General features: G+C 43.8%; 1 protein-coding gene and 1 long non-coding RNA gene across 6 annotated transcripts in view; one reads left to right on the top strand and one right to left on the bottom strand.

Annotated features, from left to right (window-relative positions):
• Positions 1–26,804, top strand: part of LOC133232037 (uncharacterized) — a 141,591-nt gene that overhangs the window by 63,975 nt on the left and 50,812 nt on the right. The gene's annotated exons all lie outside the window — the stretch shown is intronic.
• LOC133232023 (polyunsaturated fatty acid (12S)/(13S)-lipoxygenase, epidermal-type-like) lies at positions 2,462–10,955 on the bottom strand. Of its 2 annotated transcripts, XM_061390925.1 has the most exons (14): positions 10,821–10,955; positions 10,239–10,440; positions 9,968–10,049; positions 9,761–9,883; positions 9,144–9,247; positions 8,841–9,001; positions 7,872–8,015; positions 7,568–7,777; positions 4,581–4,667; positions 3,952–4,121; positions 3,708–3,830; positions 3,011–3,110; positions 2,736–2,903; positions 2,462–2,643 (listed from the first exon to the last, which is right to left on the bottom strand). In XM_061390925.1, exons 1-14 carry the CDS (start codon positions 10,953–10,955, stop codon positions 2,464–2,466), a joined length of 1,989 nt encoding a protein of 662 aa, XP_061246909.1. In that variant the 3' UTR covers positions 2,462–2,463. The 2 variants fall into 2 exon arrangements, with proteins under 2 accessions (XP_061246909.1, XP_061246911.1); XM_061390927.1 differs by lacking the exon at positions 4,581–4,667.

Raw genomic sequence — 26,804 nt, 5'->3', positions numbered from 1 at the left:
ATGTTGTATTAGCTTTTAAATTTCTAACCTTTCTCCTGTGCTTTCTATGTCTAGTCCCTGTTTTGTTCTTCCTAATTTTATCTTATATTTCTTCCATGTTTTTTTCTTGAAATTTTCCCAGAATTTTTCCCAGAATTCTGCTAGTTTCCTTCTTTATATATATATATATGTATATATAGTTCTTAAATATTTTTATTTTCTTTTTTTGTGCTCCTGATCTTCCCCCTATCCTGTGCTCTCTTAATTAACTCTTTTTTTCATATTCCATTGATTTTCTTTATTGAAGTATAGTTGATTTACAATATTGTATTAATTTCTGCTGTATAGCAAAGTGATTCAGTTTTGTATATTATTTTTTTTAAATGATTATATGTCTATTTATTTTTGGCTGTGCTGGATCTTCACTGCTGCCCTCGGGCTCCTCTCTAGTTGTGGTGAATGGGGCTACTCTCTGGTTGTGATGCGAAAGCTTCTAATTGTGTGACTTCTCTTGCTGCAGAGCTCTGGTTCTAGGGCATGCCAGCTTCAGTAGTCGCAGCACATGGGCTCAGTAGTTGTGGTGCATGGGCTGAGTTGCTCCGCAATGTGTGGGTTCTTCCTGGACCAGAGATCCAACCTGTGTCTCCTGCATTGGCAAGTGGATTCTTTACCACTGAGCCACCATGGAAGTCCATATATCCCTTCTTTTTTAATATGCTTTTCTGTTATAGTTTATCATAGGATATTGAATATAGTTCCCCATGCTGTACAGTAGGACCCTGTTGTTTATCCATTTTATATATAATAGCTAACAGTTGCTAACCCCAACCTCCCACTACATCCCTTCCCCAAAACCCTCCCCTTTGGCAAGTACAAATCTGTTCTCTGTATCCATGAGTCTGTTTCTGTTTCATCAATGGGTTCATTCGTGTTTTATTTTAGATTCCACGTATAAGTGATATCATATGATACTTGTCTTTCTGACTTACTTCACTTAGTATGATAATCTCTAGTTGCATCTATGTTGCTGAAAATGGCAGTATTTTACTCTTTTTATGGCTGAGTAGTATTCCATTGTATACATGTACCACATCTTTATCCATTCATCTGTTAATGGACTTTTAGGTTGTTTCCATGTCTTGGCTATTGTGAATAGTGCGAATGTACTTTTTTGAATTAGAGTTTTGCCTGGATATACGCTGAGGAGTGGGATTGCTGGATCATGTGATGATTCTGTTTTTAGTTTTCTGAGGAACCTCCATACTGTTCTCTATAGTGGCTGCCTCAACTTACGTTCCACTAACAGTATAGGAGAGTTCTCTTTTCTTCACACCCTCTCCAGCATTTGTTTTTTGTAGAGTTTTTAATGATGGCCATTCTGACCAGTGTGAGGTGGTACCTCATTGTAGTTTCGATTTCCATTTCTCTAATAATTCTGCTAGTTCCCTTCTTACCCCTTCTATTTGATATTCCTTCACATTTGTGATTAAATCATGAGGTTTTCTCCTAAACTCATATTGGAAGTATAATTTTGATCTGCTCCCTAGCAGTATGTTTCTGGTGAGAGTCCTCTTCATACAGAAGATTTTTTTTGTTCTTTTCCACATGTGTCTCTGTACAGATGCAGGTGGAAAAGAACAAGAAGAATCTTCCAGGATGTGCAACTCCTGTTTTTAAGGACTGTTTTCTTAAAATGTGTTTTCCCACAACTAGAAGGAGAATTCAAATGGATTCTATTCTAAATCCTACATGCCCCTATTTATTTCACTGGCCCCTGTCAAAGGTACAGACCTAGTCATTCAGGGTAACCCCTTGACATTTCACATGTCTATTTTCCCTGGTGATTTCTCAGTTCTACCAATAGGCCCTCCTTGCCTTCTCCTTTCTTCCACGCTGCTCTCAACCCTGATTTATACAGTTTCCTATACAGCTTTGCTGGTATTAAACGCTTTGGGCAGTCAGTCAGAACTTCCCTAATTTAGGTTTAAAAGGTTTAAGAAAATCTTTGAGGGATGTGTTAACTACAGGAAGAAATGTTTGTTCCAGGAAAGCATCTTTATTTTTCTTCCTTGGAATCTGAATGAGAGAACAGGAAACAAACTAAGATCTTTTTTCCTACCTCCTTCCTTCACCGTGCATAACCAACTTTATTATTTAATTAGATCTTTTCATTTATTTTATATATTTTTTCATTTCATTTATATACAAACTAGATTCTTTGAAAAAGAGGAGATGGGGACAAAGGACAAAGAAGTGTAGGGCTAGGTGGACATTAAGGTAGGGCAGCTGTGGGTAGGGAGGGGTTCCAAAATTCAGTGGGAACCATTCATTATGTATTACCTAGAGTTGAGTGATGCAGCATCCCTGAGCACTGACCACACAGCTTAGGGGTCAATCTGTTCACCAGAGGCTGTGGCCAAGGAGGGTGGGGTACTCAAAGGGTACTTAGGGAGGGCGGAATTTGGGAATGATGTGAGCAAGGCATCAGATGGTCACACTGTTCTCTACCATGCTGGGTCGAAGATACTCATAGGGCAGGTCCAGGCCTGCATTTCGGACCTCAATCTCCTTGTCCAGGGCAGCCAACTCCTCCTGGAATTGCTTCAGCACAGCTTGAGGTCCAGGGTCAGAGAAATAGTTTTCTTTGTGCTGCCCCAAGGCCACCTGACAGGGGAGAACAAAAAGGCTCAGCGCATGGACCCCTCAGCCAAGAACACTGCTCCTTCTCCCCTAGGGTGTAGGCATCCATCTCTAACCATGACAGGCTGGCGTCGGCCAAGGAATTTTATGAAGGTCTTCTGTGTTCGGGCCTGGTGCAGACTAGGCAGTGAGTCTACTATATCCTTCTCTGTCACATCCTTGGAGATGGGCGGAGGCTTCTGCATGGTGCATGGACCATTTGGGATCCAGGAGTACCAGTCCAGCTGCAGGTAGGAGAGCCTCTCAGAAACCCAGGCTGATGACCCAGGCATTTGGTCCCCTATCTTCTACCTCCCGGGAGCCCCAGGGGGCGAGGATCACAACAGGTTACCTGGCCCTGGTGGGTGGAAGCATGCTGACCAGTGCACGTGAAGATGCACATGGTGATGAAGTGGCAGAGCTGAGCTCGGGACTCTAAGGAGATAGGGAACCTGTGTGAGGTAAGAATTTGAGGCTTTGAGACCAGGACAGGAGACAGTTGATCTCAGGCAGTGAAAGATATCTGGGGATACAGAAAAGAATTCCTGTGTGTGGTTGTGCCTCTAGTACACGCATAGTGTGTATTCACATGTTTATGGGCTTGGATGAACCCGTTGGCATTAGGAGAGAGGGCAGGAAAAGGTGAGGGAAAGTAACTAAGGGAAATATATGTGGTTCTAGAGGAAGCTCTTAGCAAGTTGCATAAGGATGGGGAATGCTGTATGAGAGGGTGAGAAAGGAAAGGGGCTGGGGAATTAGGAGTGGTTACAATTAGAATTTCTGGAGGAAGCTCTGAGTCTTGAGGTAGGGTGTCTTAAATATTTTTTTGGCTTTAAACTTTTTTTTTGTTTGTTTTTTGCACTGAGGTATAGCCAGTTAACAAACTTGTGAGTTTCAGGTGAACAGCAAAGGGATTCAGCAGTACATACACATGTATCCATTTCCCCCCAAACTCCCCTAGGGTGACTTACAGTATTGTGAAAAGGTATGGATTGTTGACAGGTGGGTGTGAGTTGACACAGGGTCAGTGGGGAGGATCTGGGCCTTACCCCCGGTCCTGAGCCCCCTGCAGTCCAGTCTCAGTGATCTCTCTACACCAGGCCTGCAGTTCTGGATCATCCTTCACAGCTCCATCACTCTTGTAGAAAAGACTGACCATCTTCTCTACGTACCTGCTCCCCAGGGAAGAAGACACTGGGTCTCAGATGGCCAGCCTAGGACCTTCTGGATCTGCAGTCCCCCTTGTTCTCACCAGAGGGCCCACTGGGTCTTCCCTGTTGGTGTTGCTCTCACCGGCTGATGACTCCCCAGAGCCTGAGCGCATCTTGGCCATAGAGAGAAGACTTCACATCCAGGAGCCCACGGTCTGCCAGGTCATCAGGAGGGCAGAAGGAGCGATAGGTCAGACCAGCTGTGGCTCTCTGGAGAATGTCTACATGGCCGCCACTCCCAGTGCTCACCACCTGAGGGCAACCCACAGCAGATAAATTAGTGTTTTCCATGTCAGCTGAGGGCTTCCCTGGTGGCTCAGAGGGTATAGAATCCGCCTGCAATGTGGGAGACCTGGGTTCAATCTCTGGGTTGGGAAGATCCCCTGGAGAAGAGCATGGCAACCCTCTTCAGTATTCTTGCCTGGAGAATTCTATGGACAGAGGAGCCTGGAGGGCTACAGTCCATGGGGTTGCAAAGAGTAGGACATGACTGAGTGACTAAGCACACAGCACGTGTCAGCTGAGGGGGATGGCAGTCAGGAGATTCAAGCCCAGTGGCCCTACTCAGGTCCCTTTATGAAGAAAGCTACTCAGGTGTGAGGCAGATCGGGGGAGGCCTTTGGTAGAGGGCATAGAGCTTCAGGGAGGAATGGCAAAGTGAATTCCTTCATCCTTGTACCCTCCTCCCTCTTTACCCATCCCTGTCCATACCAGATCAAAAATTCCCCATTTAGAGACAAGATTACTCCGGGCCAGCACGTTGATCTCCATGGTGTAGCGAAAGTGTGGAATCAGGAGCTGATTATGGAAGAAAGAATTGGAACACAGTCAAATAAGAGGGGTCCCAGGACCCATGAGTGGAAAGGAGATTAGAAGACCTGAGAGAGGAAATAAACAGGGGAGAGGATGGGTCTTCATGAAAAGAAGAGAGTGCCTGTTGGATTGTATTGGGTCAGGTTAAGATTTGGGAGAAGGAAGATGAGGAACTGTCTTCTTGGGGTCACCCAAGGTCAAAGGTTTTAGGAGTTCACTTATTTGCACAGCTTCATGTAATATGTAAGAATTTTAGGAGTCCTTTGTCTCACATCACAAAAAACTAGAAAGTTTCCTACATGTGAAATTCTATCTTATACCTGTGTCTTACTCCTATCAGTAAAGTATCTCTACTGCCTTCCATTGCACTCTTCACCTCCTCTTTGCCTTCCCTAGGGATGTCACTCCTGCTCATTCTCTCTCTGTCCTCTCTCTCACTTAGTATTTGATACTCCAAAGGAAAAAAACCCTTGGCTTAAACTTAAACCACTCTCTAGCAGCATCCTCATTGCTTGCTTCCCCTTTCATAGCAAGTCTTCTTTTTAAAAAAACTTTTTATTTTATATTGGACTATAGATGATTAATAAAGCATTAGTTTCAGGTGTACAGCAAAGTGATTCAGTTGTACATATACATGTATCTATTCTTTTTCAAATTCTTTTCCCATTTGGGTTGTTACATAATAATGAACAGAGTTCCCTGTGCTATAAAGTAGGTCCTTGTTGATTGTCCATCTTTTTTGTTGTTGTTTGTTTTGTTTTAAATTTATTTATTTTAATTGGAGGCTAATTACAGTGTTGTGGTGGTTTTTGCCATACATTAACATGAATCAGCCACAGGGTACATGTGTCCCCCCATCCTGAACCCCCTTCCCACCTCCCTCCTTACCCTATCCCTCTGAGTTGTCCCACAGCACCGGCTTTGAGTGCCCTGCTTCATGCATCGAACTTGCACTGGTCATCTGTTTTACATATGGTAATATACACATCTCAATGCTATTTTCTCAAATCGTCCCGCCCTCTCCTTTTCCCACATAGTCCAAAAGCCTGTTCTTTACATCTGTGTCTCTTTTGCTGTCTCACATATAGGGTCGTCATTACCGTCTTTCTAAATTCCATATATATGCATTAATAATATACTGTATTGTGTTTCTCTTTCTGACTTCCTTCACTCTGTATAATAGGCTCCGGTTTCATCCACCTCATTAGAACTGACTCAAATGTGTTCTTTTTTTTATAGCTGAGTAATATTCCATTGTGTATATGTACCACAACTTCCTTATCCATTCATCTGCCAATGGACACCTTTAATATAGCAGTGTGTACATGTCAATCCCAAACTCCCTAACTATTCCTTACACCCTCCCCCACCCTGGTAACCATAAATTCGTTCTGTCAGTCTGTAAATCTGTTTCTCATTGCAAGTCTTAAAGGAGTCATCTATGGGATTGCACAGAGTTGGACACGACTGAAGCGACTTAGCAGCAGCAGAAGCAGTATTGTCTCTACTTCCTCACATGATATTTTTCTGCTCAGCCCACACTGATCAGGCTTCTACCACCTCCACTCCCCTGAGATAGGATTAACCAGTGGATTAACCAATGACTTCCATATCAACAAATCCAAATGTCACTTCTCTGTAACTGTGTTTGCTTCTCAACAGCATGTGATACAATCACACTTCTCTCTTGAAACATTTTTTCCTTTTGGTTGCCCTGCTATCACACTTTTTGTTTCCCTCCTTCCTCAGTAGATAGCTCTCCTCTTGCTCCTTTTCTTACTTCATTCCCTCCTTTCAATTTATAAGGGTTGTGACACCCTAGAATTATATCTGGGCCAAATTCTCTGCTGTAGCTACAAACCCTAGACAGCTTAATCTAGTCTTCATAATGACTTTAGATATGTCTGTTTTCTGATAACTTTAAAATCTATACCTTCAGCCACACTCGCCTTCTAAGATGGCCCACACACTGTGGAGTGTGTTTCTCTCAAAATAAATCTACTTCTTACCTAAAAAAAAAGAGAAAGGAATCTATATCTTTAATCCTGACCCATTCCAAGAACTCCAGGCTCATATATCTAACTGCCTTTCTGACATTTTCTTTTTCTTTTCTTTACTTCTTTTTTTTTTTTTTTGCCACACCACATGACTTGTGGGATTTCAGTTCCCCAACCAAGGAATGAACTCAGGCCTTGGCAGTATAAGCTCGAATCCTAACCACTAGGCCACCAGGGAACTCCCTTTCCTGACATTTCAAGCAGAGCTATTGATTCTTCTCCCCACCAAGTAACAGGGCTTTCCCCCTCATCTTCCCCCACCTCCCTTTCCTCCTACCCAGCACTTCGATCACTCACACCCTACTCTCCAGTCACACCTGATATCAGTCAGCATCCATGTACCTCCACAGATCTCTCTGACTGGAATGTCCCACCCCTTACTATCCAACCGACAACATCCTCAGCCCAAATTTCAATTTCTTTGTAAAACCCATTCTCACTCTTTCTTTAATCTTAGCCATTTCCATAGCACTGTGTATATGTGTGTCTATGTAAACTGAGATTGCTACTAACCTAACATGCCACAAGGTCATGTGTAAACATCTCCAGAGTCTAGGAGTGTGAAATCTGAAGGGCAGTCAGATGCAAAATTAAGAAATGCTGAAAGGTGGCGCTAGTGGTAAAGAACCTGCCTGCCAATGCAGGAGGCATAAGAGACGCTGGTTCTATCCCTGGGTCGGGAAGATCCCCTGGAGGTGGAAATGGCAACCCACTCCAGTATTCTTGCCTGGAGAATCCCCTTGACAGAGGAGTCTGGTGGGCTACAGTCCATAGGGTCTCACAGAGTTGGACAGGACTGAAGCGACTTAGCACACATGCACAAAATACCTTGTAGATAGGATGCAGGCTGGGCAGGCTCCTCATGGTGGCCACAGAAATAACCTCGGCTATCAGGTGGCCCCTCAGCAGGTGTGACTGTAGCTGGTGGAGCTGGAAATCAGAGCTCCGGACCCAGGTCTTGGCAAGGAGCCAGGCCATGGGGGGATCCGAAGGCAGGAACAACACAGGTGGGGGGCATCCATTCCGAGGTGGCTGGAGCTAGAGCAGGAGAGAGAGTTGGGGGCTAAGGACCTGGGTGTCCAAGTCCCTAGGGAAGATCAATGACTGGGGCAGGACACCTGGGTCCTCTCACCTGGATGACCATAGGTAAAAGTCTTCCATCGGGCTGGAGCTTCAGCATGACCAGAGGGGCTGCTACATACTGTTGCTTAAAAATGATGACATTAGGCTTGACCCCATCCAGCAGGGAGAAGTCAGCTTCAAAGAGAGATCCAGTCTAGCGGGTGGGGAACAGGGATAGATAAAGGGGTTGAGGTTAGTTCTTGACCTGACCTGCCCTTCTCTCATTGGTCAGGCTGATTCCTTTCCCTATCCATCAAGTCTTTTACGTAAATGCCAATCACTTCTCCCATAACCAAAACCCCAAATGCAGAGTTTCCATGACCAGTATCGTTCATCAGAGTTGGAACTCTCTGATGTGAATTTTGTGGTTTTCCTTGTACCCTCTTCCCCCACAACAAAACTCTTCCCTTATCACCCTCCTTCACGCTTTAGCCAAATGTGGCACATTTCTTTGATCTGAATTCCCCTCCCCGCAAAAAACATAGCCCCAACTGTCTCCCAGGGCTTTGTTTAGTCTCTCTTGCTATTTCCCTCCAAAAGCTTGGGCTCTTTGCTAAGGCTGAGAAATAGCTAATGAAGAAAGAAGAGATGGAAATGGAGATGGAAGAGGAATAATAGCAGAAGGAGATAACAGAAGGAGTTGGTGTAGATCAGTGGTTCTCAACCCAAGATGTTACCCCCTAGAAGATATTTGGCAATGCCTGAAGACAACTGGGGGATGCTGCTGGCAGCTAGTGGGTTGTAGCCAGAGATGCCACTAAGCATTCTACAATGCACAGGACAGCCTCCCACAACAGAGTTATCTGACCCAAAAATATCAGTGCCAAAGTTGAGAAACCCTGAAGTATAGATGGAGGAGGGTGTAGATTAAACAGGTGCTGATGGAGGAAATGAGGGAAGGGGGAAGAGAAGAATGAGGCAAAGAGAAGGAGACCAGAATGATGGCTGGGGTGATGGGTGAACAGATGAAGCACAGCACCTGGAGTTCTTTCTCCAGCTGTGTCTTCAAGTCTTCCATTTCCGGAGGCAGCACCAACCGTGACGGGAGACTCGTGGAGCGTCTCAGGAGCATAGGGTTTGCCCCGTTGAGGAACTGGTACCCAAATAGGGCATCATCCTTCCAGCAATTGCGGACCCGCTCTAGGGACATCAGGTGGGAGGATGCTGTAAGCTCCGAGCTCCTGATGTCACTGCCCTATTACTCTCCGATCCTCTCCCCTCTCCTTTCAGATCCCTGAGTTAGAAATATGTGGGTAGGTCTGGGGATGTTAAGGTAACTGACCAGCCAGAGGAGTTTTTCCTTGCGGGAATACTTTATTGAAGTCTTCCAGTCTTCTTACAGAATTTGTGAGATCTAATGACCCCTTTAAGGCCAAGTCCTTCAACCTGTGCAGAGAAGGCAAGTACAAGAAGTTCAGGAAAGAATCCCACCTTGTATCCTGGGATGAAGATGTCAGCCTTAACCTGGCACTCAAGAGTTGGACCATAAAGAAGGCTGAGTGCCGAAGAACTGATGCTCTCGAATTCTGGTGCTGGGGAAGACTCAAGGGTTCCTTGGACATCAAGGAGATCAAACCAGTCAGTCTTAAGGGAAATCAACCCTGAATATTCATTGGGAGGACTGATGCTGAAGCTGAAGCTCCAGTACTTTAGCTACCTGATGCAAAGAACTGACTCATTGGAAAAGACCCTGATGCTGGGAAGGATTGGGGGCAGGAGAGGAAGAGGGTGACAGAGGATGAGATGGTTGGATGGCATCATCAACTCAATGGCCAAAAGTTTGAGCAAACTCGGGAAGTTAATCAAGGACAGGGACGCCTCATGTGCTACATACAGTCCATGGGGTCGCAAAGAGTTGGACATGACTTAGCAACTGAACAGCAACAACCTGGCACTCACACTTTTGCCAGAGAGAGACTGAAGTCTAAATCCTTATCTTCAAGAAATCTCTCGTTTCTGGGAAGATCCCATTGCGTATTCCCTGCTATAGGCAGGATTAATCCCTCTTTCCAGAAACCCCATCTGGAGGAAGAAGATGGAATTTGTGTAAGTAGGGTGGTGGGTTTCTTAGGATCTTTTAGGGATCAAAGGCTTCCTGGGTCTCACCGGTACACCTTCCTTCTTTCCTCAAGCTCTTTCTCCCGATGTTTCTTAAACTGGTTCTGGGGATCATCCCTCACGGTCCGGGCTGGGGAAGGGGTCGCAATAGAACAGGGTCTCCATTAACATAGCTTCATTCTGGGACCCCTTTCCAGCTGAGCTGCTCAGCCCCATCCTTTCCCTTCTGACTTTCCCTCCATCTCTCTCTCTCCTTTCCCTCTTACATTAGAACGTCCAGCCCGCCAGGTGCCGCCCTCTGTTTTCCCACTGTTCTCACCGGTGCCCTCGGGCAAGCAGATGATCTCGTTGCCCTGCACCCAGCGGTAGCAGGGGAAAAAGGCCTCGCCTTGGGTGCCGGGACCCTGGACCGCGATCCACTTGCAGAACCAGTCGAAACCCACCAGGCTTTTGTGCTTGCGCAGCTTCACCAGCAGAAGGCGCCCCAGGTATAGGGAGACTTCGACCTCGAGCTGCACCTCCTGCAGCACAGGACGCGCTCAGACATGGGGTGCAGGGTTCTCGGAGAGGGCGGGTCAGAGAACCCTCCGAGAAGCCGGGCTTCTCTTTCCCCTCCGACCGCTCCCCGGAAGAGACCTGAATCCGCGTTGGAGGCGAGGAAGAACAAGCCACTCCGAGGGGAACTCAGGCCGGCAGGCGTCTCCTTTTCTCTGCCCCTCCACCCGGGCAAGAAAGTGCAGCGCTTCTCTCCCAGACCTCTCGCCTTCTCTTTTGCTACCTGGCACCCCATCCGTGCCCGACCTCCTTCCCCAGATACCCAGGGGTCCCTCGGTGCCGAGGCCCCAGCGCCCCCCATGTGCGCCCCTCCGCGACCGCCGCAGTCACCACCTTCTCCACTAACCCTGATCCGTATCGGCCGCAGTATCTTCCCCAGGTCCTTCTCCCCGTGCTCGCCCACCAGCCACAGCTGCACTAGGTTGCTGGAGCCAGCCAAGAGCGAGTCTCCGGTGGCGACGCGAATCCTGTATTTGCCCATCTTGCCCGGACTTGGACCTGGGGTGGGGGACCTGAAAGAAAATAAGCTATTTATGGGAATCTGAGGCCCAGCCCCCGTGGAAACCACACCCAGACCACTGTTTCTGTTGTGTCTGGTTTCAGGGTCCCCACCTAACACCCACTGGTTCGTCTCACCCTCAGATGCGCAGGTCCCTGTCTTGTCAGTTGCTCTGTGTCCGCAGGGTTTCTCACAAGCTCAGGCAGGTGAGCAAAAGAGAGCAAAACTCACCCACCCTTATGCATTTGGCAAGCACTTCGTGATGCTAATTCCACTCCCAGCTAGGAGTTGAACACACACACCTGCCTGCGGATGATGACAGCTAAACAGTATCATCATTGTTTGCCTGTCATGCCCACCCAATTTTGGTGAATAAATAAGACAGCAACAGGCAAGAGAGATAAGGGAGGTGGGATCATTTGAAGTGTGGGGGTGTTTTCAGTGAAGAGTGAGTTAACCATCTTGGCATTTTTTCGAGGATGAGGATGAGATAATGCCAGACAGGTGAAACAGAGGAGTTTGTTGTCCAGACTTCTCAGCCAAGAGGAGAGTTGGAATTCCCCTTCAAGTCCAGTCCTGAAGTTTCCATTGGACTTCCCCTGAAATGAGCTCCTTGGGGCCAGCACCATAGATGGAGCACCAGTAATGTACCCGGTCAACACACTCCCTTTGCATCCAGTTTTCCACCCCCCACCCCACACCTCCCAATCTTTGCTCTCCGAAGCCTCTTTAGGGACCGCTGCTGTCCCAGGTACAAATCCTTTCCAGATTCCTTCTTTGGATGTTCATTTCTAACCACCCGTCTAAGGTACTTCATCTCTCCAGTCCACTTGCCTCTTCCCTGGATGTCCTGTTCCATTGTGAACAAAGAGGTTTTGAATCCACTTTTTGCTTAAACCCTGCTTCCATCTCCTCTGCTGCAATAGTTAATCAGAATAGTTGGATCAAGTGAGAATTAAAAAGTATACAGACATATGTAAACATTTTAAAATGAAATCATAAATGTATAGCTACTGATGAGCTTCCATCATAGCTCAATTGGTAAGGAAACTGCCTGCAATGCAGGAGACCCCGGTTTGATTCCTGGGTCGGGAAGATCCCCTGGAGAAGGGATGAGCTACCCACTCCAGTATTCTTGGGCTTCCCTTATGGCTCAGCTGGTAAAGAATCTGCCTACAATGTGGGAGACCTGGGTTCATTCCCTGGGTTGGGAAGATACCCTGTAGAAGGGAAAGGCTACCCACTCCAGTATTCTGTCCTGGAGACTATACAGTCCTTGGGGTCACAAAGAGTCAGGCATGACTGAGCATCTTTCCCTTTGCAACTTTCCTTTTCATAACTAGCTACTGGTCAGTGTTTTTGTATAGGGCAGGGAGTTTTCGAGAGTAGGTCCAAAATAAGAGATTCTTTCAGTCTTTCTTACATACCACACCCAAGTGAGTTGAAATTTATTTTTTATTTGATTTCTGTATGGAAGTAGTTGATTTATAGTGTCATGCTAGTTTTAGATATACAGCACAGTGATTCAGTTTATACATATATATATTCTTTTTCAGATTTTTTTCCCTTATAGGTCATTACAAAATACTGAAAATATTTCCCTGTGCTGTACAGTAGGTCCTGTTGTTTGTCTATTTTATATATAGTAGTGTGTATAGCAATATTTCATTCTTCTTATGGCCAAGGAATATTCCATTCTATATATATACCATGTTTTCTTTATTCATTCATTTGCACTTAGGTTGCTTCCATGTCTTGGCTATTACAAATAGGTCCACATATCTTTTTGAATTAGAGTTTTCATCTTTTCTGGACATAAGCCCGGGAGTGGGATTGCTGGATCACATGGTAGCTCTATTTTAAGGATTCTCCCTACTGTTTTCCATAGTGGCTGCACTAATTTACATTCCCACCAAGAGTGTGGTAGGGTTCCCTTTTCTCCACAGCTTCTCCAGCATTTATTATTTATGGACTTTTTGATTATGGCCATTCTGACCAATGTAAGATGATACCTCATTATGGTTTTGATTTGCATTTCTCTAATAATCAGTGATATTAAATATCTTTTTGTGTGCTTCTTGGTCATCTGTATATCTTTTTTGAAGAAATATTTTATTTCAGTCTTATACCCATTTTTTATTGGATTGTTTGAGTTTTTTTGATGCTGAGTTGTATGAGCTGTTTGTATATTTTAGAAATTAGCCCCTTGTTGGTTGCAGCGTTTGCAAATATTTTCTCCCAGTCAGTAGGTTGTCTGTTTGTTTTGTTGATGGTTTCCTTTACTGTGCAGAAGCTTTTATGTTTGATTAGGTCTCATTTGTTTTATTTTTTATTGTAAAATCTTTGTGCAAATACACTATAACTAACATATCTCTTTCATCGTTAATTGGCATTTGGGTAGTTTCCAGTTTGGGGATATTGTGAATAGTACTGCTACGAACATTCTAGTGAATTTTAGCAAACATATATACATATAACTATTGGCTGTATAATTAGGAGTGGAATTGCTGGGTCATGGGGTATGTATATGTTCATTTTTAGTAAATACTGCCAAATAGTTTTCTAAAGTAGTTGTACCAATTCATACTCCCACAGTGCATGAGGGTTCTGTCTGCTCCACCATCTCACTCCATGGCACTTGGTATTTTCCATGCAGGTATGTTCCCTCCTAAAGAGGACAGTGGATATTGGAGAGCAATTAGCAGTCTCTGCCTCAAATAGAGAAGGAAATGGCAACCCACTCTAGTATTCTTGCCTGGAGAATTCCATGGACAGAGGAGCTGGTGGGCTATAGTCCATGGAGTTGCAAAGAGTTGGACACGACTGAATCGACTTAGCACACATGCACACCTCAAATAGAAACACTTTAATACAGGAATTTACTCTGGGGAAACACCTTCACTTTTTCAAGTACTTTCCAGACAGTTTTCCACTTTGGATAGAGAAGTAGTTTTCTATTTTGTCCCATTTTGGGACAAAAACCGCTGGGGTTTTTGTCTAGGAACACCTGGGTGCTGGGTATTCTGTGAATGGGAGTAGAAGAAATCAACTGTTTTGAAAACAATATTTAAATTGGCATCTATTCTTAACCCTGCTTCTCAGTTCTCTTTCGTCATACTTTGTACCTGGAATGGATGACCCTATCTAAGGATCTGAAAAAAGGATCAGCTCATCCACAGTACAAGCTTCTCACCTTTTCAAGTCTGCAGCTTCCTTTACCCAACTTCATCATTCAACCCCTCATCTCCTTTCCATCGAAAAGTTGTTGGAATTCTCCATTCACTTTGGACCTTCTCCAGCCCTTTTCAGTATGGGTCCTTCCTTGTTCCTTTATGATCATTTTAATAGCATCTTGGGAAGAAAACTAAGATCATGGCATCTGGTCCCATCACTTCATGGGAAATAGATGGGGAAACAGTGGAAACAGACTTTATTTTCTTGGGCTCCAAAATCACTGCAGATGGTGATTGCAGCCATGAAATTAAAAGATGCTTACTCCTTAGAAGGAAAGTTATGACCAACCTAGATAGCATATTCAAAAGCAGAGACATTACTTTGCCAACAAAGGCTATGGTTATTCCAGTGGTCAGGTATGGATGTGAGAGTTGGACTGTGAAGAAAGCTGAGTGCCGAAGAATTGATGCTTTTGAACTGTGGTGTTGGAGAAGACTCCTGAGAGTCCCTTGGACTGCAAGGAGATCCAACCAGTCCATTCTGAAGGAGATCAGCCCTGGGATTTCTTTGGAAGGACTGATGCTAAAGCTGAAACTCCAGTACTTTGGCCACCTCATGTGAAGAGTTGACTCATTGGAAAAGACTCTGATGCTGGGAGGGATTGTGGGCAGGAGGAGAAGGGGACGACAGAGGATGAGATGGCTGGATGGCATCACAGACTCGATGGACGTGAGTTTGAGTAAACTCCGGGAGTTGGTGATGGACAGGGAGGCCTGGCGTGCTGCGATTCATGGGGTCGCAAAGAGTCAGACACAACTAAGCGACTGAACTGAACTGAACTGGGAAGAAAAGGAGAAAAAGAGCCCTCAGTTCTTAATATTCAATCAGAAAATCTTTTTTTTTTTTTGATTGAGTAAATAGTTTGTTAGGGTATAATTCTTGCTGATGGAAACTAAACACTTTCTGATGGGCCATAAGTATCTATTGAAAGGGAAAGAAATAGAATGAGTACTTTGGTGCACAAAAAGAAGGAACTAAAGAAGATGGAATAGAAAATGTAGGAGGGGGTTCCTCTCCTGACATGACACTATGAGGAGTTCAGTGGATCCAATCTCTAGTGAAACTAGTGCAAATTATTTTTAAATAACAACCATTTAAAATTTCTGGAGGGCTACCCTGGTGGCTCAGTGGTGAAGCATCCACCTGCTAATGTTGGAGACATGGTTTTCATCCCTGATCTGGGAAATCTCACATGCCGTGGAGCAACTAAGCTCTTGTGCCACAACTACTGAGCGTGCCCTCTAGATCCAGGGAGCCGCAACTACTGAGCTCACGCACCCCAGAGCCGGGCTTCAGAAGCCACCGCAGTGAGAAACCAGTGCATCTCAACTGAAGAGTAGCCCCCACTTGCTGCAACCAGAGAAAGGCCCGTGCAGCAACAAAGACCCAGCACAGCCAAAAATAAATAAATTAAAACTTAAAAAGAGATAAAAACTACTATGTATAAAATAAACAAGCTACAAGGATATATTGTACAGCACAGGGACTACAGCCAAAATAACTGTTCAGTTCAGTTCAGTTCAATCTCTCAGTTGTGTCCGACCCTTTGCTACCCCATGAACCGCAGCACGCCAGGCTTCCCTGTCCATCACCAACTCCTGGAGTTTACTCAAACTCATGTCCAGTTTAGTCAATGATGCCATCCAACCATCTCATCCTCTGTCATCCCCTTCTCCTCCCGCCTTCTATCTTTCCCAGCATCAGGGTCTTTTCCAATGAGTCAGTTCTTCACATCAGGTAGCCAAAGTATTCGAGTTTCAGCTTCAACGTCAGTCCTGCTGTAAATGGAGTTATAATCTATAAACATTCTAAATCACTATCTTGCACACCTGAAAGTAATATAATATTGTAAACCGACTATACCTCATTTTAAGAAGATAAATATTACATACTGATGAGAAAAATAAAATCTATATAATAAACTGTGCAAAACAACTGTTATATTATTAACAAAAATTTACTCAATATTCTTATCTCAAAATACATTCTTCCTACCTCTCCAAAGTGTTTGGATGAGTAAAAGGGAAATTTTTACTCATATGAATTTACATCAAGCCAACTTTTAGTGATCCTAAAAAGCCTCAAACACTTTTTACTGAGACTTTTAATTAAGACATAGAAGAACTTACTTTTAATCAGTAGAAGAAAAAATAAGTGAATCATTTTAATCACTCTAAATTTTAAATCAAGGCAAACCCTCTGGTAGATTAAGTTGTTCTGTAAATTTTGGGTAGAAGGTGGCTCTACATAGTGTCCTGGAATTTTCCAAAATGTGAAATAAAAGTACAAAATGATATTTAAGTTTATGGAAGAATTGAGATATGTCTGTTTAAAAGGCTAAAAAATGTAACTTTCTAAATTCCCTATACTTGCTTTATAGGTCAGATAAGTTACATTACACTATTATTTAAGAATATATAAAAGTGTATGTGTGTGTGTTAAGTTGCAACTCTTTGCAACCAGATGGACTGTAGCCCACCAGGCTCCTCTGTCCATGGGATTCTCCAGGCAAGAATATTGCACTGGATTGCCATGCCCTCCTTTAGGGAATCTTCCCCATCCAGGGATTGAACTTACATCTTTTACATCTCCTGCATTGGCAGGCAGGTTCTTTACCACTAGCGCCACCTGGGAAGCCCATATGAAAGTATATATGTGTTCAGCTAAATTGGTATTATTTAAATTAAAAAATGCGGATGACTCCCAAATGTGTGTCTAGCATGGAACTTTTGCTGAGCTCCATACATTCATATACAACATCTCTATCTTGCATCAAACTCAAGTTTTCAAAAAATTACTCACTCCTCTCCCTCAACCCCCTCACTCTCACTGTCACCAGATCCTCATGCTCATCTCTACTGATGTCTGGGGCAATGCCACTGCCCTCGACATTCATCCTGGGAATTTTCAATTGACTCTGACTCCTCTCTAACTCTCCTCAGTCACCAAGCCACTTGATTTAGCCTCCTTTATATTTCTCATGTCTATTTCTTGCCATTCCCCCTCACCTCTCCCTTATTATAATCCCCTATTAGGAATAGGGAAATACTGTCATAACTGGTCTTCCCATTCCAGTATCTTTCTCTAATCACTAAACCTCTGCCAAGTTGATCTTTCAAATGAGCTGATCTGATAATGACACTCCCATTCTCAGCAATCAACACTGGCTCCCTGCCATCATTGCAACCTCAGAAAATCCCACTACAAGCTAATTACCAATGAATCTTCCTATACCTCAGTTTTTTACTATAAAACGTAGTGCATAGAGATTCTGGAAGATGATATCAGCAGAGGCAGCAATAGATTTTGGATTTTCCTGAATGTTCACATAAAAACAGATAAACGACTACGTATCAAAACCAAAAACCCATTGATTTTTTTTTTCTTTTTCTGGCTGTGCTGCGTGGTATGCAAGATCTTAGTTCCCTAGCCAGGGATTGAACCCATGCCCTTTGCAGTGAAAATGCAGACTCCCAACCACTGGACTGATAGGGAAGTCCCCAAAATCCATTGATTTTTACATTTATATTTTTATATTTACTGAAATTTGGACAGCAAGTTGTCCCACAAATCCTGTAATACAAGTGAATTGGGACAAACCACCGAGAGCCACAAGAACTATGAGTTTTCAGCATCTCATCTGGCGAGAGAACACGGAAGGAAGCAACAGGAAGCCTGACAGCAGGACAGATGGGAACAGGCCAATGTGGGAACAGCAATTGAAACTAGAGAGGGATTTTTGTTTTTTCCCTACTCTAATAGCAGGTCGGTGCTCGGGCCTGTGATTAGACCTAAAGGAACTAGAACAGTCCATGGACTCTTGAAACCGACCAACTAAGGCCAGGACAAAGCTTCACACTGAGGAGAAACTCCTTGGACAAGTTCAACAAAAATGAAGGAAAGAAAAGATCCCGATAAAAGTAGGGAAGGGGAACAGATCCAGGAAATCTCAACAATCAAGGCACCATGGTTGTGAACATTACAAGAAAAAAAAAAAGGCGATCTAGAAAGTTAGAAATGCTAGCTGAGCAGAGCCTCTTCCAATAATACAGGAAAACTAAATTCACATAGAAATGGCAATACAAAGGGAGTGAGGTGAAATGCCATGCAAAATTACTATAAGGAAAAGAGAGAATAAAGAACAAAACTATAAAAATACACACACAGATGTTTATAGCATCTTTATTCGTAATTACCAAAACTTTGAAGCAACCAAGTTGCCCTTCAGTAGCTGAGTGGATAAATAAACTGTGGTACATTCAGACAGTGGAATATTATTCAGCACTAAAGACAAATAAGCTATCAAGCCATGAAAAGACATGGAGGAACCCCAAATACTTTCACTAAGTGAAAGAAGCCAATCTGAAAAGGCTACATACTGTGTGATTCCAGCTATATAACATTTCAAAAAAGGCAAACCTGTGGACACATGTTACGATATAAAAATATCATAGTTACCAGGGATTAGGAAAGAGGAAGGAATGAATAGGTGGATCACAGAGGGTTTTTAGGACAGTGAGAAAACTCTGTATGATACTATAATGATGGATACGTGTCATTATACATCTGTTCAAACCCACAGAATATAATGCCAAGTGTGAGCCCTGATGTAAACTGTGGGCTTTGGGTGACTTCGATGTGTCAGTATAGGTTCCTCAGTTTTAACAAAAGTAACACTCCGGTGCGGGGTGCTGATAATGGGGGAAGCTGTGCTTGTGTAGGGGTAGGGGTCTATGGGAAATCTCTACTTTCCTCTCAATGTTGCCGTGAATCTAAAACTACTCTTAAAAAATTATCTTAAAAAAAAAGTACAAAATAACATCATTACAGAAAATGAAAGAATACCAGAAAAGACGATCAAAAACCAGAGCAAGGGGTCAGAACAAATATTAAAACTTATAATCAAGAAAATATTCCTGAAGTAAAAGACATGAACAAATACGATGCAACATATTATGAGTATAATATATACCTAAGAAAATCAACTTAGAATGACCAGCACTAAGACATGATCTGATAAAATCACTGACCTTTAAAGAAAAAGGAAAAAAGATATTTGATGCATCTAGACAAAAGGCATATGACTTATTAGGGAAGTATAATTAAATTGTCATCAGACCTTTTTAACAGCATAGTAATGTACTATGTCATTTTAGTTAAACTCAAATTTACCTCTGTGGTTCTGGATGAGGGTTGATCAAGAGAGAAATTTGCATAAGATTTGGAATGCTTAAGAGAAAGAGCAGCTATTTGGTTGTTGTTTTCACACTTGGAGGGTTGGAGGAGGGCCCCAGGCACTGTGGCAACTCACGCAAGTTGCTGCTTGTCTGCTGGCTCACCTTATCCATGTGGGATACCACCTGGGACCACAGCTTCTTCAAATTCCCACCACATCTCTTCCTTCAGATCTTTAAGTCCTGGGCCAGCAGCATACAGAGCTCCACGATGAATGCACTAAATTCTCTTGGGGGGCTTCATACCATTGATGCTGACAGTAGAAAGAGATATATACAGTTTCCAGTTTGTCCTCACAAGTTCCAATTTGTCCTTTCTCTCTTCCACTTCACATCTAAGTTTCCATCTGCTAGCTGAGCTGGCTTTTAGAGACTTTAGTCTCTATGCTAGTCACAGAGGCAGCAGACACACATAGTCTTCTCCAACAGCTCCTTCAATTGTGTAAGGTCTAATTCCTGTATTAATCCCTAATTTTGTATCACTCACAGGATTCTGCTTCTCTGATTGAATGCTGACTGATACAATTGATGCTTTGTACCAAAAGAAAATGAAGAGATATATTTAAGATGCTCATAGAAAGAAAATGTGAGTTAGGGATTTTAGATCTAACAAAACTGGTTTCAAATATAAAAAGTATAGACAGACTGTTGTCAAAATGCAAGAAGTTGGAGAATACTGTTCCTGTGAGTCCTTCCTAAACTATCCAGTACTAGAAAATGACCTTGAGACAAAACAAAAACAAAATTGCTGGAGAGTCAGAACTGGTGATAAGCATTGAACTGATTGTTACTTGTAGAACAAAATAAGGATTAAAAGGAGGATGTTTTAGATTTTTAATTGAAGTAGAGTTGACTTACAATTATTCAAGTGTACAGCAAAGTGATCCAGTGATACACATCTCAATATACTTTTTCAGATTCTTTTAATTATTGCTGCAAGGTATTATTGGGCTTCCCTGGTGGCTCAGTTGTTAAAGAATCGGCCTGCAATGCAGGAGACCCAGGTCGATCCCTGGGTCGGGAAAATCCCCCTGGAGAAGGGAAAGGCAACCCACTCCAGTATTCTTGCCTGGTGAATCCCATGGTCAGAGGAGCTGGGTGGGCTACAGTCTGAGCAAAGGGTCAGACACGACTGAGCACCTTTCATGTTCACGTTCATAAGACATTGAAATAGGTCCCTGTGCTATACAGTTAATTCTTGTTGTTTATCTATTTTATATCTAGTAATGTGTATCTGTTAATCCCAAATTCCCAATTTATCCCACCACCCTTTTCCCCTTTGGTAACCATTTGTATCATTTTCTTATATTCCACATATAAGTGATATCATATGATATTTGATCTCTCTCTGTTTGGCTTACTTTTCAGTTAGTGTGATAATTTCTAGGTCCATCCATGCTGCTACATATGGCATTTGTTATTTTATTCTTTTTATGGCTGAATAGTATAACATTGTATATATGTACCACATCTTCTTTATCCATTCATCTGTTGATGGACATTTAGGTTGCTTCCATGTCTTGGCTGTTGTATATAGTGCTGCTATGAATATGATGTGCATATATCTTTTTGCATTAGAGTTTTCACCTTTATCAGATACATGCCCAGGAATGATTGCAGGATCATAAGGTGGCTCTATTTTTAGTTTTTTTAAGGAATCTCCATACTGTTTTCCCCAGTGGCTGCACCAACTGACATTCCCACCAACAGTGTAGGAGGGTTCCCTTTTCTCTACACCCTCTCCAGCATTTATTTTTTGTAGACGTTTAAATGATGGCTGTTCTGACTGGTGTATGGTGATACCTCATTATGGTTTTGATTTGCATTTCTCTAATAATTCGCAGTTAAGCATCTTTTCATGTAGGTTAGTGTCTTGAATTTGTACAGCCGTAGAATTCTGGGTGGGCTTTAGGTACTGTTCCAGGCTGGGTGGAGAGGGAAGGGGAGAGACTCAAAGAGATTCACAATGCTAATCTTGGCATTAGCAAATCCAAAGATTATACCTATGGGATGAAAGCTGATAAACCTGCAGGAGTTTCAAAGTAGCTGTACTTGTCATTGGTTCCTATTTCAGTATCTAAAGCTGCTGAGTTTATTTCGAGGGTAGCTGGTCACTGACCACAGTCATTCCTACTGTATCATTACTATTAGCAGACCCTGCTCTTCTTCCTTGTTCCTAACCGTATCCGTATATGTTAGCTTTGCTGGTCTGGATGGGATGAAATACATACACGGCCTTCCTAAGGTGCCCCCATAGTCTAGGGAACCTGCTTGTTTACTCCACTCTTTCTTTCCTGGCAAAAGGAATGATGACAACATTAATGTAGGCTTGCAAAAAGGATTAAATCTGGATCAGATCAAGTCTCTTGATCTAGCTGCTTGGTTGTGGAAAATACATGGGACAGAGGAGTTGAACTGCACCATCAATAGCCAATCAGCAAAATCCAGTAACTCCACTGGTCAAACAGCCTGGGTTCTCCAACATAAATTATAAGGGTAGGGAAAAGAGGGAAGGAGAAACTATGGAGTAAAGGAGATGTAAAAGACATATCATGTTTAATTAATGAGCATTACTACAGTGTTTACACATGCACACTTGAGTGATAAAACCAAGAAGAAGTGCAATGAAATGATGGCTATCAAAGTCAGTATGTTAGTTACTTTTGAGAGAAAGGTATGTGGGGAGGAAGGAGTTGTGATCAAGGTTGGTTTGTCCTGTTTTGGTCAAACATTAGGGTGACATCTACTCGATTATAAGCATCTCAGTGGTGGCAGAGACCACATGTCAACTCATCTTCACCTCCCAGAGTACAGGGACAGTAAGTAATAAACACTCAATACATATATATTAAGTGAGTGAACATGTTGCTGCTTCTGCTAAGTCACTTCAGTTGTATCCGACTCTGTGCGACCCCATAGATGGCAGCCCACTAGGCTCCTCTGTCCCTGGGATTCTCCAGGCAAGAATACTGGAGTGGGTTGCCATTTCCTTCTCCAATGCATGACAGTGAAAAGTGAAAGTGAAGTCACTCAGTGGTGTCCGACTCTTCGCGACCCCATGGACTGTGCAGCCTACCAGGCTCCTCCGTCCATGGGATTTTCCAGGCAAGAGTACTGGAGTGGGTTGCCATTGCCTTCTCCGGAGTGAACATGTTATTGGGTTTGTATTTCTTTTGTCTGTCAAGGAAGTATGCCTGGTTTGTTCACAGTTCCATTGGACAGACAGACACCTGTTGCTTTTTTTTTTTTTTAGCATGCTTGTCTAATCAGCCCAGCCAGTAGGCAAGGATGTCTAGGGACAAAGTATAATCTTGCTCAGGGCCACACAGCTGATAAGTGCTGTGTGGATCCAGGACTGGACAAAGAAGCCGGCTACAGTCCATGGGTTCACAAAGAGTTGGACATGACTGAGCACACACGTTCAATCTTCCTTCTTCCAGGACTAGAACCTAAGCAGTGCAAGTCCAGAGCCTATGTTCTTAACCACCACTCTTCTGAAATCCTGTGATGGAGAGACTGTCGGAAGTGGGAGCCTCTGAGCCCATCAGGGACTCCATTCCTCCTTCTGGGATTTCAAGTATCTATTCAGTCACTCAATTTTTGAAAAATGAAATCTTTTTTTAATGTAAAAATGTATATACAAAATAAATGCACAGTGCTGGTGTTGTCATTTTGCCCCAGGACTGTGATCACTATGTAAGAGTCCCCAGCCCACCATAAACCGCAGAAGGAAAATTCAGGCCCTTCTGGCCGCTCTTGTTTTATTCACAGGGAGGCAGGAAGTGTTCAAAGTTCTTAGGCCAGCTCTGAATTCCCCACAGCTGGCCTGTTTCTCTTGGCTTTGTGGGCACCCTGAGGTTCCTCCATCTAGTACTGCTTGGTAGTCAGCAGGTGGCGCACAAAGCTCAAAGTAGGCTAAAGAGCCTTCCTGGATTTGTCAGTTATCTTTTGAAGATGGGGGCTTCCCAGGTGGTGTTGTCAGTCGCTCAGTCCTGTGTGACTGTTTGTGACCACATGGACTGCAGCACACCAGGCTTCCCTGTCCTTCACCATTTCCCGGAGTTTGCTCAAAACTCACATCCATTGAGTCGATGATGCCATCCAACCATCTCGTCCTCTATCGTCCCCTTTTCCTCCTGCCTTCAATCTTTCCCAGCATCAGCGTCTTTTCTAATGAGTTGGTCCTTTGCATCAGGTGGCCGAAGTATTGGAGCTTCAGCTTCAACATCAGTCCTTCCAGTGAATATTCAGGGTTGATTTCCTTTAGGATTGACTGGTTTGATCTCCTTACTGTCCAAAGAATTCCTTAGAGTCTTCTCCAACACAACAGTTTGAAAGCATCAGATCTTCAGCCCTCAGCCTTCTTTGTGGTCCAACTCTCATATCCACACATGACTACTAGAAAAACCATAACTTTGACAAGACAAATCTTTGTCAGCAAAGTGATGTCTTTGCTTTTTAATGTGCTGTCTGGGTTTGTCATAGCTTTTCTTCCAAGGAGCAAGCACCTTTTAATTTCATTTCTATAGTCACTGTCCACAGTGGTTTTGGAACCCAAGAAAATAAAGTGGGGACAGGGTGATATAGGACAGATAATTGAAGGATGGTTAAATGCCCTGGGACTCAAGCAGTCAGATTCACTTCTCATAGATGAAGCACATTGTCCATCACTGATGGAGGCATTGCTTCTTTTTTTCCCCTTAAGATGTACTTATTTATTTTGACTGTGCTCAGTCTTCGTTGCTGCGTGGGCTTTCTTTAGTTGCAGGGAGCAGGGGCTACTAGTTTCGGTGTGCAGGCTTCTTATTGCGGTGGCTTCTCTTGTTTTGGAGCATGGGCTCCAGAGCTCAGCTTTCAGTAGTTGCAGCTCACGGGCTCTGTGGGCTCTAGAGTGCTGGTTCAGTTCTTGTGGTGGACGGGCTTAGTTGCTTCACAGCATATGGGATCTTCCCAGACTAGGGATCAAACCCACATCCCCTGCGTTGGCAGGCGAATTCTCAACCAGTGGACCAGGAGGGAAACCCCAGGAACTGCTTCTTAACTGAGAAGAAAGAGGCTCAAAGTCCAAGTAATGGTGGAAATTCAGGCATCAGGAGTGTGTGCATCTATGGCCCAACGTAGGAAATGAGCAGGATAGATGGGATGGAGAGCACTGGCCCCTTTTGTTCGCTTTACTGTTCCTCCCTAGTCACAAATGCCTCTCTTCAGCTTCCCTATAGCTCAGACGATAAAGAATCTGCCTGCAATGCAGGAGACCTGGGTTCAATCCCTGGGTCAGGAAGATCCCCTGGAGAAGGAAATGGCAATCCACTCCAGTATTCTTGCCTGGAGAATCCTATGGACAGAGGAGCCTGGTGGGCTACAGTTGGTGGTGTCACAAAGAGTCAGACACCACTAAGCGACTAACACACACACTGTTCCTCCCCAGTCACAAATGCCGCTCTTCAGCTCATAGTTAAGGATGGGTCTACCTTCACAGAGACCAACACTGTGCCCTGGGATGCTGCGTCTCTGATCCACGATGCCCAGTGGCCCCCTCTCTCCCTCTCAGATCCTGGCCCTGGCTCAGCACCACGTTTCTCTGGCTCCTAGCCTCTGCTTCTGGACTTTGTTCTGAGCTTGGTCCCCAGATATCTGTGTTTCACACACTGTTACCAAGAGATCATGCCTATCAGAGCCAAGCTGGGTGCCCTGAGCCCCAACATCCATTCTGGGTCATGACTGGAATTGCACCACCATGGCCAATGGATTGAGTATCTTAGCTTGGTTCTTTGACATAGGTTCTAGCAGTTTAGGTCAGGAGGGCAGATCTTGGGTGGAAAACGGAATGTCTGAATGCTCTCCGCCAGCCCGGACTGCTTCTCACCCTCAGGGAAAGAGGGTGCTTCAACTTTCTAAGCACCCTGCTTCCCCAGTGAGAGCTGTGAATTTTGAATGACTGGTCTGCCTCCAATTGGCAAGAGGAAGTGGATTGAAAGTCCTTATTAACCTTTTCCTGAAGATGCTGCTCCTCCCTGGCTTAGACATGGTGTTACCACCTCACTAGAGGAAGAGCCAGATTTACAATAAGATAATAATTCTCCCTCAGACTCACTCCCCGTCTCACGATAGGTTAGAAATCTGGGAGCCTCACCAAATGTGGAGAGTCACTACTCTCCTTCCTCTGCTCTTTTAGAGTTAACTGCCACCTAATGTTGCATTTAAAAAGCTGCTAGTGGACTTCCCTGGTGGCCCAGTGAATAACAATCCACCTGCCAATGCAGGGGACCCTGGAGCTGCAGCTACTGAAGCCCATGCGCCCTAGAGCCTGGGCTTCGCCACAAGAGAAGCCACCATATTAAGAAGCCTGTGTTCCACAACAAAGAGTAGTCCTCACTCGCTACAACTAGAGAAAGCACACAGCAGTGAAGACCCAGCACGACCAAAAAGAAATAAATAATTTTTATGAAGATAAGAAGCTGCTAGCTACAGTATACTAACACATATATATGGAATTTAGAAAGATGGTAACAATAACCCGGTGTACGAGACAGCAAGAGACACTGATGTATAGAACAGTCTTATGGACTCTGTGGGAGAGGGAGAGGGTGGGAAGATTTGGGAGAATGGCATTGAAACATGTAAAATATCGTGTAAGAAACGAGCTGCCAGTCCAGGTTTGATGCACGATACTGGATGCTTGGGGCTAGTGCACTGGGACAACCCAGAGGGATGGTATGGGGAGGGAGGAGGGAGGAGGATTCAGGATCGGGAACACATGTATACCTGTGGCGGATTCATTTTGATATTTGGCAAAACTAATACAATTATGTGAATTTTAAAAATAAAATAAAATTAAAAAAATAAAATTAAATTAAAAGAAATAAAAGCTATAGTGGAGACAAAAAAAAAAAAAAAGAAGAAGCTGCTAGCTGAGCTCCAAATGCTTTGCTTCAAACACTCTTATGTAATAGAATGTTTATTCGTACCCAAAACAGTTATGTTATCATTCCATGTTATCTTGTATTACTTAGTCAGTTCAGTTATTGCCTGGAAAGAAAGTTCATAGGAACTTTATCTTCTACTCTCCTCGTTAGGTGAAATTCCATAGTTAAGTGCATATCCAAGAAAGGGAGTCAGGCTCCTGGCATTTGTCCTATTAGAGATGAACCTCCCCTCCCCTCCTCTTCACTGGCTTAGACACGATGGAGCCACCTCACTAGAGAAGATCCCATGCAAGAAAACCAACCAACAACTCCCCTCAGTACCCACTCCTCAACAAGAGCCAGTCCTCAGAAAGGGACGTGACATGTAAATGTAAACCACACGTAAGTGTGCTACCAGATTCTGGAAGAGAAAGTTTGCATATTGAGAAGATCAGAGA

Source organism: Bos javanicus, chromosome 19, assembly GCF_032452875.1.
Source record: "Bos javanicus breed banteng chromosome 19, ARS-OSU_banteng_1.0, whole genome shotgun sequence".
In the NCBI taxonomy this organism is placed as follows: domain Eukaryota; kingdom Metazoa; phylum Chordata; class Mammalia; order Artiodactyla; family Bovidae; genus Bos; species Bos javanicus.
This window is presented reverse-complemented; position numbering and strand designations above follow the sequence as displayed.

Excerpts from the sequence above, each read along its gene's own strand:
- LOC133232023 (XM_061390925.1), bottom strand. The coding sequence starts at position 10,955 with ATGGGCAAATACAGGATTCGCGTCGCCACCGGAGACTCGCTCTTGGCT. Across the intron at positions 9,248-9,760 it reads AGTCTCTCTCTGGCAAAAGT|GTTGAAGGACTTGGCCTTAA; the intron begins GTGAGTGCCAGG and ends TTCTCTGCACAG. Across the intron at positions 4,668-7,567 it reads GCCTGCATCCTATCTACAAG|CTCCTGATTCCACACTTTCG; the intron begins GTATTTTGTGCA and ends TTCCATAATCAG.